General features: G+C 38.6%; 1 protein-coding gene across 1 annotated transcript; it reads right to left on the reverse strand.

Annotated features, from left to right (window-relative positions):
- Positions 1 to 2,384: 2,384 nt before the first annotated feature.
- On the reverse strand, positions 2,385 to 10,116 carry LOC131367355 (NHL repeat-containing protein 3-like). The gene is made up of 7 exons (XM_058412723.1): positions 9,948 to 10,116; positions 8,215 to 8,367; positions 7,979 to 8,129; positions 6,448 to 6,651; positions 5,302 to 5,393; positions 5,078 to 5,190; positions 2,385 to 3,834 (listed from the first exon to the last, which is right to left on the reverse strand). Exons 1-7 carry the CDS (start codon positions 10,038 to 10,040, stop codon positions 3,588 to 3,590), a joined length of 1,053 nt encoding a protein of 350 aa, XP_058268706.1. The 5' UTR covers positions 10,041 to 10,116; the 3' UTR covers positions 2,385 to 3,587.
- Positions 10,117 to 10,178: the final 62 nt, after the last annotated feature.

A 10,178-nucleotide genomic window follows, 5' to 3' on the forward strand; every position in this document is an offset into this window, starting at 1 on the left:
AATAATCGTGTTTTTTCTTAGCATATGAAATATTCAGCAGTTATTGGCATCTCACAGACTATGTAAAACAAATATAAACAGATTTGGGGTTAGAAATAGAAATAGCCTTTATTTGTCACATATACATTACTGCACAGTGAAATTCTTTCTTGACATATCCCATCCTTGGAGGTTGGGGTCAGAGCGCAGGGTCAGCCATGATACAGCGCCCTGGAGCAGAGAGGGTTAAGGGCCTTGCTCAAGGGCCCAACAGTGGCAACTTGGCGGTGCTGGGGCGTGAACCCCAAGGTGGACCGATATTCCCAAAGGCTCAATGACACTACTACCGAAAAAGGGGGATCTGCTGTGTACTGATTATAAACTCTTGTTAAAAGACAATGGTAAATAGACTAAGAAAAGTAATTGACCAAGTGGTGTATAGTGATCAATCATATTGTATTCCTGGCAGATCATTTACAAATATTTCATTGATTCTAGATTATTTAGACATCTCTAGTTCATTGGCTACAAAGTATGGTCTGATTTCTTCAGACCAAGGAAAGGCATTTGATCAGGTGGAGCACCAATACCTGTGGAATGTTCTTCAGGCATTTGGCTTCTTCCTTGGTTTTATTGCCATGATCAAGGTGCTTTATTGTGATATTGAGAGTGTGCTGAAAATCAACAGTGCTCCTTTTTCTACAAAACGTGGAATAAGGCAAGGCTGGGCAATGTCTGGAATGTTGTCCTCTGGCAGTTGAACCCATGCTCTGCCAATAAGAAAGCAGTTAGCAGGTGTTAAGCTAGCTAACAATCTTTTACCCCTACGCCTCTCAGCTTACGCTGATGACATCATGGTGGCAATAGATGGAAGCAGTGATGTACAAGCTTAGAAATATTGTGGATTAGAAATATTTCTTCTTCAAATGTTAACTAGGCAAAAAGCACTGCGTTGTTGGTAGGCAGATGGGATGAGGGAGAACCAAGTCTACCTGTGGATCTTAAATGATCTAAAGATGGCATCAAGTATCTAAGAGTTTTCCTGGGGAACAACTTGACTGTAAACAAAAATTGGCAATTAATAGTGGAAAAAATTGAGGGGATTTTAGAAAAATGGAGATTTTACCACAAATGTCACATACAGGGCAAACAATTATCATTAATAACTTGGTATTATAGTTTTATGGCATCGTCTAGCTGTTTTAAAACCTACAGTAGGTCTTCTACCAAAGTTACAGAGTATTATTTTAGATTTCTTCTGGGACAGACTGCACTGGTGTTATATCTCCCGAAAGATATATTTATTGAGCAGCATTTAGATTGCAGTTTCTGCAAAATTTGCTTTGTGGTCCATTAGTCATTACATGGAAACAGGTTGCTGAGTTTTTTCTTGGAAAGGTGAGGAACATGAGTCTCAGAAGAGGAATTTTTAATGTTGATCTGTCAGGTTTTAATTTAAACTGTGTAACGTCTTTTTACAAAAGTGTCTTAAAGGTGTTGACCTGTTGACTCCGGACTTGAGTACATCTGTGTACATGCTATAGAAAGAACCAAATTTTAAAGTGAGCATGAATAAAGCTCTCTTTGCCAATCAATGTCCTACTAGGTAGGACAGTAATAAACATACAAAACCTAATGGAACTGGCAGGAAACAATATGGGCAACTCTTGGTCAGTAGCAAGGGCTTTGCAAATTTGATCAGTTCTTAGAGTAGAGCAGGCTCTGAAAAAATGCTGGTGTCTATCAGTTTGTTTTTTGTGTACACTCTCGCTTGTAGGAAGAGTGCTTGTATTACATATATTTATTTTTTTCCCCCTACAAAGGTGGACGTCAAACGGCACAAAGGTGGGTTCAGATGTGAAAATTAGCCATAGTGTAGGAATCAACAGAATTTCCTTTCCTCTCGTGTTTCTGTAACAGGATTTGTGTTAGTGTTTAGTGTTTTACATCGCACTGGGCTTGATGTTCACTTCCAGGTGGTCAGAGTTTAATGAGGTCACTTGGTGCAGCTGTTATAAAACGGTAGATGTTCATTTCGTTTGTTTGTTTTCACACCATCCTGTATAAAATCTAAGAGACTGCTGTGTGTAAATTGCATTGAGATCAGATCAACAGGTTCTGAAATACTCAATCCAACAACCATGCCGTGCTCAAAGACAATGGCTTCAAATTGTTTTTACACATTACATTAACTAATGCTCTTGTATCTATGTTTATTTCTTATGCATTGCAGGGCTGCTACGTGATTGGCTGATGGGACAACTGACGAGACAGAAAAGGTGTTTCAGTGTTTCTAATAAAGTGGTCAACCTAATCGCCACACTAGCTCCTTGTGCTAATTATAGAAAACTGTGTATGGACATGGTGTGTATAATGCAGAGATAAACACACAGTAATAAGACATGTCTTAGATGAGCAATGTATTGACAGAGGAGTACTGACATTTACAGCTTTATAGAATACTTTGGTTTTGATTTAATCCTACATTAGTTATCTTCCTGAAGACAAATGGCAGTTTTTTATGTACTTTGCGGATGTTTGCCCCTTTACCTTTGTAAAATAGAGACCTAGTCAGTGGCATCAAGTGTCACACTGACACTGAGTGTAGATACATGATTCTGTTTTGCTATACTGATTCACATTACAAATGTACACATTAACACTTAAAGAAATAAAGACACAAGAAATGTACACAACACCTAAACAAAGCAACAACAGAACAATGACCACTGCTCACTGACAATATATAATAATAAAAAGAAGAAGAAGAAGCTTCCTTATTAAGTTTGCACTTGTACTTCGCACTCTATACTTGTCCATTACAAATACAGTGAAAAGCTGACTAACTTAATCATTAGAGTCACATATAAAAATACCAACTACTTTAAAAATCTTTCACAAACTCTACGTGAATTCTCATTCATACATAAATTGCTCCTAACAGTTGCTTTCATTATATTTTAAATTACTCTAAAATATGTCCCAGACAGACAGACAGACAGACAGAGAGTGATGGATTAAAACGAGTTATATAGTGGCATGTCGATCCATAATTATTTTACAAATCACAGAGAAGGCATAAACTCACATTCCTAGAGCAAACGGGAATTACAGCAGAGCTTTACATTAACATTAATTTGTTATAACACAAGCTAAAGCATTAGAGAATGAATTCGTGCAAAAAGACATGGCAAATACAGTTACAGTCACATTCAAAAGCACATGTAACCAACCAACGCTAAACAAGATGCATACACCCATACACTTAATAACATTTATGTGCTTAAACCTGTACTGAAATTCATACTTAAATACTGGCTTTTAGGCCAAAAGTGATTTGTTCCCTCCAGTCAAAGCATTCACCTGCACAGACATCTTGTATTACATACAACTGCAAACAAAGTATTCTGATCATCCTGCAATACTAAAATAAAGTGCACTTTTCTCAGCTTCAACTATCATCTGGAAGATATTTTTTACATACATTATTATAGTATCATATTTAACCCAAATATGACATACCCTTATTAAAAATGAATCTAAATGATGGCAAGTTTAAGTCATCTTCTCTTTAAACCCGCTCACTCTGAGCAGGTGAGGTCTGCGATTTAAAGAACATTATTCCTAAATGTGATCGGTACAAACTTCTGTGCCTGCTGACCACCGATTTCCGCCACAAAAAGTGCTCCGGTTTTCTGATCCAAGTCCACCAGGTGAGGTTTAATGTCATCAGCCAGTTGGATGGAACTAACCACTTTACACTGACCAATAATTCCCACAGGTGGAGCCTCCAGCAGAGTGATACGGTTCGTGTTTAATTGTGCAACCACCAGGTACTTCTGGTCAGGGGTGAGCCTGTGGAGAAAAATTAACTGTACAATAATACAATGCATACAGGTTTTGGATCTTACACATCTAATACACATCTTAAATCACTCCATGGTGGTACCGGAGGTGTAACACTTTCAAATGTGACAAATTCAAATGATTGGTTTTAGTTTATCATCAGGTTATTAATGACTTTAATAGACTGGAAACTTGGTGTTTTAGTTTTCGACGGTTTAAGTAATTTTATGTACACTGATTAGCTGTAACGTTAAAACCACCGGCCACCTTCTTCCATTCCCCCATGGTCCACTGTAGATACATTGAGAGTTACACATGGGTCAGCATGGGCATTCTGACTGGAGCTGTGTAGCTGCAGACCATTTCACAGCAAACTGTGATGGACTGTGTGTTTTAATACCTCTCTATCACAGCAAGCATTAACTTTTTCAACCATTTGTGCTACAGTTGCTTTTTTGTGGGATTGGACCAGATGCAAATGGACTGCTCGCGGGTGTACAGTTTGTCTTTTCTTGGGCCACTTTTGGTAGGTACTATCCACTGTATACCAGGAACACCCCACAGGACCTGTTGCCTTAAAGAAGCTCTGAGAAAAAGTCATCTAGCCATCACAATTTGGCCCTGTTCAGAGTCACTCAGATCCAAATGCTTGCCCATTTTTCCTGCTTCTAACACATCGAACTTTGAGAAGTGACTCTTTACTTGCTGCCTAATTTATTATACTGTAATGAGATAAAGAGAACAATGTCATATTAAACGAGGTCCAATAAGACTCTGAACCCAACTGAACACCTTTGGGATGAACAGGAATGCTGGCTGCATCCCAGGCCTTGACCTGGTCCAATAAAATAAATTTATTTCACTAAAACCTGAAAAATCTTTCCAGATTCTCTTTTCCTTGGTTAGATTTTTAAAAATTATCGTATTTAAAATGACAATGTACATGAAATGCTATAATATACTGTGCATTTTAATGCATATTGCATCTCATTGTACTTTCATCTGTTTCATGTATTTATGTGTACACATGATTAAGGACCATTGTGGGTCTTGTGGCCTTTGCAACTTTAGAGCATTTTATGCTTACTTGAATTAACATCGTTTCAGTTTCTCCTATAATGTCATACATCTTTCCACTGAGATGTGCAACCATCACCTAAGAGAAATTGACTGTATAGTCTATATCAGTATGAAAAATACAAATTAAAACCTAACCACATACTGAGCATTTTGTCTTGGTCATGTCTCTTACCTCACTGAGTAGGGTGCATCATCTGTGAAGCAGCTTCCCCATGAGCCCAGCCAGTCTCCTGTCACAGAGTTAAACACCTGAATCCGCTTATTTCCTCGGTCTGCGACCCACACCTGACATGCAACACAAGCAATGGATATGATACCACCATTTACAAAAACAAACAGATGTAAAAATGGATGAATAATAGGGAAATGAGGATTATAAATATTTTGCAGACATACCCTCTGAAAATTATCAACAGCCACACTGTGAGGGATGTAGAACTGCGAGAGTCCCTCACCTTTCTCACCATGCATCCACATCATCTGCAGGTCTACACAAAAACCACACAATTAATAGAAATTTTCCTAAATGCTTTTTCTCTGGTACACAAACAATTTGCTAACAATTATTATTACCGAGATTTTTTTTTTTATTAATTAAAGAATGAGACATACTTCAGCTTTAGTTTCTGATATCACTTATAACAGCTACAAATAGTTGTCTATTAGTCTACACCCCAATCAGCCATAACATTATGAGCACTAACAGGTGAAGTGAATAAGACTGATGATCTCCTCATCATGGCACCTGTTAGTGGGTGGGATATATTAGGCAGCAAGGTAACATTTTGTCCTCAAAGTTGATGTGTTAAAAGCAGGAAAAATGGACAAGTGTAAGGATTTGAGTGAGTTTGACCAAATTTGTGATGGCTAGACGTGTTTCCGGCCTGCAGTGGTCAGTATCTATCAAAAGTGGTCCACTGACCACTGCAGACCGGAAACACAGCTAGCCATGAGGAGATCATCAGTCTTATTCACTTCACCTGGCACTGCTCATAATGTTATGGCTGATTGGTGTGTAGAACAGTGGTGAACCGGTGACAGGGTCATGTGTGGCCAAGGCTCATTGATGCACGTGGGGAGTGAAGGCTGGTCCGTGTGGTCCGATCCAACAGACGAGCTACTGTTGCTGAAATTGCTGAAGAAGTTAATGCTGGTTCTGATAGAAAGGTGTCAGAATACACAGTGCATGACGGGTCAGGACTGTTTTGGCAGCAAAAGGGGGACCGACACAATAATAGGCAGGTGGTTTTATCACTGTGAGCTCTGGTATCATTAAAAATTCTAATTTCTTTAACACAACCAAACAGCCACAGAGCACAAGGATGAAAAGAAAAATCACTGGATTAGCAATCTAGCATGTTGTGTGAGAAATCATTTCTGTGTTTTTAATTACTGATTTACTAAAATAACGCATGCAAGAATCTTTACTGATCAATTAATCCATCATCAAAATCTGAATTCTAACCTGAATACTGTGGACATTCTTAATACACATTAAAATCAAGTTGTTGTTATTATTATTATGATTATTATTTTAAAAACCTTGGGACAGTTTGATGAGCCGGTTGTTCATTCCTCCATCTCCATCCACAATGTAAATCTCCCTGGTGGAGTCGTGGATGAAAATGTCAGCAGGCTGATCAAACTGTAGTGGTGTGAGACCAGAGCCAGCTTTCCCTGCTGTTCCCAGCACCTGTAGCAGCTTCCCTGAGGAAGAATACTGCTTTATACTGTGTCCATAGGGCCCTGCAAACATATAGGAAATACTATTTCAAACAAAAAGCTCTTTCGCGAGACAGTCTCAAAAGATTTCAGACATATCAAGAAAAAAAAAATGAGAATCTCTGCAAGTTTAGATGGCTAACTTTTTGTTTTGCTTTTTTCATAAAAAGGCATAAGATGCTGACCATCATTAAAAAACTTGCACAATAAATGTGAAAACTAATTGCATTTCCTCAAGTAGTGTGATAATCAGCGCAAACATATGGTTTGGGTTTGTGAGCGTAACAGTTAGATCATAGACAGAGCCATAGACAGGAAATATAATCATGACTAGAGATATACATAAGAAGAATCCAAATTAGTTAGAAATTCGTACTCCTGGGTGTTGACTAAAAGGTCCAGCTACATAAGACTCCTTGTTACAAGGTTTAAATAAGCAGCTAACACCAAATAGTGACAAAAGTTACCTTTTAAATAGTAAGTGATTGGATCATGGCTAGAATTCAAAGTGGTTTTGATTAACACAGACTCCGCTCCTGCAGTTATTACTTTTGCTTGCGATATTTCTTTACAAGCTTAGGTGAAGACCAAAGAAAATGTTCGAAGCTGAGATGTCACATAGAACCCTGTGAGCAAGCTGTAAATCTTTAATTTCAGACATTTAGGAATTGATCCGAACAAGGTTGAGTCAAGTAAGCACTAAAGTCCGAAATAGCTCTTCAATAGCTTCCTTCCTGCTTAAAATAAACTGTGGCCTTAAAACTGGCCCCCACGGAGACAAGAGATGTCCCTTTAAAGAGATAATTATACTGATAACTGCCTGTGCCTGTGGTGCAGACATCTCTATCATCTCTGGAGGCGCTGATTTGTATTTGTTTAATACATTTAACACTGCAACGTTTCATACACCGCTAGCTTGTGTTTTCAAGCACCCAGGTCACTCTTGGAATACTTTTATGGCTCTGCAACTGGATTGTGGTGTGCCAGTTGATGACTATCTCTGTAGGGTGTCAAGAGTTTTATTAATACAGTGATCTCAGTTGTATTTAATACCTTGTTTCATAAGGTATAATGAGTGTGATGTTCTCAACTGCACAACTCCTATGTTATGTAGTTAATGCTGGAAGCTGTAAATAATAACGCTGATAATTATCTCCTCCCGCAACCCTTATGCACTGTCTTGCTCAGCTACTTTATCTTCCTGCTAAGAAATCTCAGAGTATCACTGTCCATTTATGCTGCCTCATTATCCTCTCAACTTGCAAACCACCTTGGATGACAGCTCTGCGTCTTGCTCTGTTTGTAATCGACAGATCAGAATTGATAAGTTTAAATCTCTGAATGAACTCACCATTCCCCACATCAGTTATCCACACAGTGGGGACACTTGAAGCGTTGGCCAGAAAAATTCCATGCGGCATCTCCAGTGTGCTTGTGTTCCAGGCATGCAGGAAGTTTCCATCTGTACTAAACACCAGCACTTTGGGGACATTCTCACCTCTCTGCATGAAAAAGAGTGTATATATACCTGATACATTTCTGTGGAATATAATCAATAAAGTGGATGTGAACATGCTTTAATCTCACCTGCGCAACGTAGACTACGCCAGCCTGATGGTTCACAGCCACTCCAAAAACCTCTCCAGTGAAATGCTCTGAATATTTGGGCCAGGAGACGTCTAGCTTGTAGAGGGTTTTCCCTGCAATACTGACGTTCCTTTTACGTCCTAATGCCACATACTTCCCAAAAATGACCAGAGAGAAAAAAGATCAATACAGAGCCTAGAAGAAAGATAGCTCTCTAGTAATGGTGTACAATGTGATGCTTTTCGTCCATTTCAATCAGTTAGTCCCTGGTTGGTTCTGGTATAATTTAAATTACAAAGTTTTATACAACCAAAGTTCTTGTACAGGCGAACATTTACCCCCATTCTGGTTTATTGTATCTGTTAGAAATTTTAACATTTTTAATGGAGCTTAATCCATTACATAGGGACAAGAAAAACATGTCACCCATTTGCCTGTCCGCTGCTTCATGCAAATGAACAAATACCGATCGGGCATAACAGTATGACCACCTGTCTAATATCGTGTTGGTCGCCTTTTTGCTGCTGACCCATCATGCACTGTGTATCCTGACACCTTTCTATCAGAACCAGCATTAACTTCTTCAGCAACTTGAGCAACAGGAGCACGTCTGTTGGATCGGATCACACGGGCCAGCCTTCACTCCCCACGTCCATCGATGAGCCTACCTGCTTCTAACACATCAACTTTGAGGACAAAATGTTCACTTGCACCTGTCAGTGTTCAATGTTATGCCCGATTGGTGTATACCTGTGATTTAAAGGCTGTCTTTGTATCATTTTGCTCTCTTTTTGCGAAATATTGTTCCTTTTATTAACCTCTGATTATTAGTCATGGTATAAAACAAAGCTGTCTTTCTCTCTGCTGGACTGAGTTGTTATACAAATTCAAATACCCCTTCCCTGATATTTCTAGTCACAATCCACCAAAGGACTTGGGAAATTCTTGAATTTAACCAAAACAGATTGGAAATTTGCATGCTGTTGTGTACACTTTTTTGGTTATGCATATGTATATATTTATTATAGTAATAAAAGGTAGCTCCAGGATCCCTCCTTTGAGCCTCAGGTTTCGTGTTTCCTTTCAGGTTCTCTGGCTTCCTCCCACTGTCCAAAAACTCTGTAGAGGTATACAGACTCACTACGCTAATTGTGAGGGGCAGTGTGAATGTGAGCACATGGTCCTCTGTAATGGACCAGTGTCATATCCATGGTGGACAAACTAGGATGTAGGGTCAGGATAAAGCAGTTACTGAAGATGCATAAATTAATAATAATAAACAAAACTGTAAATTAACAGTTCAGTATATTTTCAGCATATACTAAATGTATTCAGTGTATGACGGGGTAACTTTGTTCGGGTCGTTTAATGTAAAAGACACGCAATTTGACTGAATATTTCGTAAACAGATTTTAACCTTAGAAGAAGTGAATCATTAAACGATGAATCGTTTAATGATCCGATACTTCAAAATGATTCGGTTATTCATGTTCGTCACTAGAAGCTAGAAAAGCTATTCGTTCAGACCTGGGCGAATTATGACTACATTGCACCCTGACAGCTAGAGCAATGGTCATATTTCCTCACATAAATTAATATCCATTTAAATATCAGTTTTTATATTAAATTATTTAGCACTAACCAGCTGCTCTGCACCCAATAGCTGTAACCAAGCTATGGCTAGACACCAGTGTCAAATATTATATATATGTACAAAAATACAACAAACTTACGTGGGAATTTAAGGTGCTATACATCACAAACATTACGAGGAAGATAATAGCCATTGCCGAACTAATGAAACACAGCTGACTTTTCTTTTTCATGTAGAAAACGTACACGATGTTAGCACAATAAACCGAGTAGAAGAACAAGCACGGATCCGCTTCCTGTTATGGTCACGTGATCTTAACCACGCGATCTGACACAAGAAATTGAAAACTAGAAATAAAAGAAAGAAAACA

This window comes from Hemibagrus wyckioides, linkage group LG16, assembly GCF_019097595.1.
Source record: "Hemibagrus wyckioides isolate EC202008001 linkage group LG16, SWU_Hwy_1.0, whole genome shotgun sequence".
Classification (NCBI taxonomy): Eukaryota; Metazoa; Chordata; class Actinopteri; order Siluriformes; family Bagridae; genus Hemibagrus; species Hemibagrus wyckioides.

Coding starts and splice junctions, on each gene's coding strand:
- LOC131367355 (XM_058412723.1), bottom strand. CDS start 10,040: ATGAAAAAGAAAAGTCAGCTGTGTTTCATTAGTTCGGCAATGGCTATT. Junction 8,130..8,214: donor GCGTAGTCTACGTTGCGCAG/GTGAGATTAAAG, acceptor TTTTTCATGCAG/AGAGGTGAGAATGTCCCCAA. Junction 3,835..5,077: donor GATGCACCCTACTCAGTGAG/GTAAGAGACATG, acceptor TTTTCTCCACAG/GCTCACCCCTGACCAGAAGT.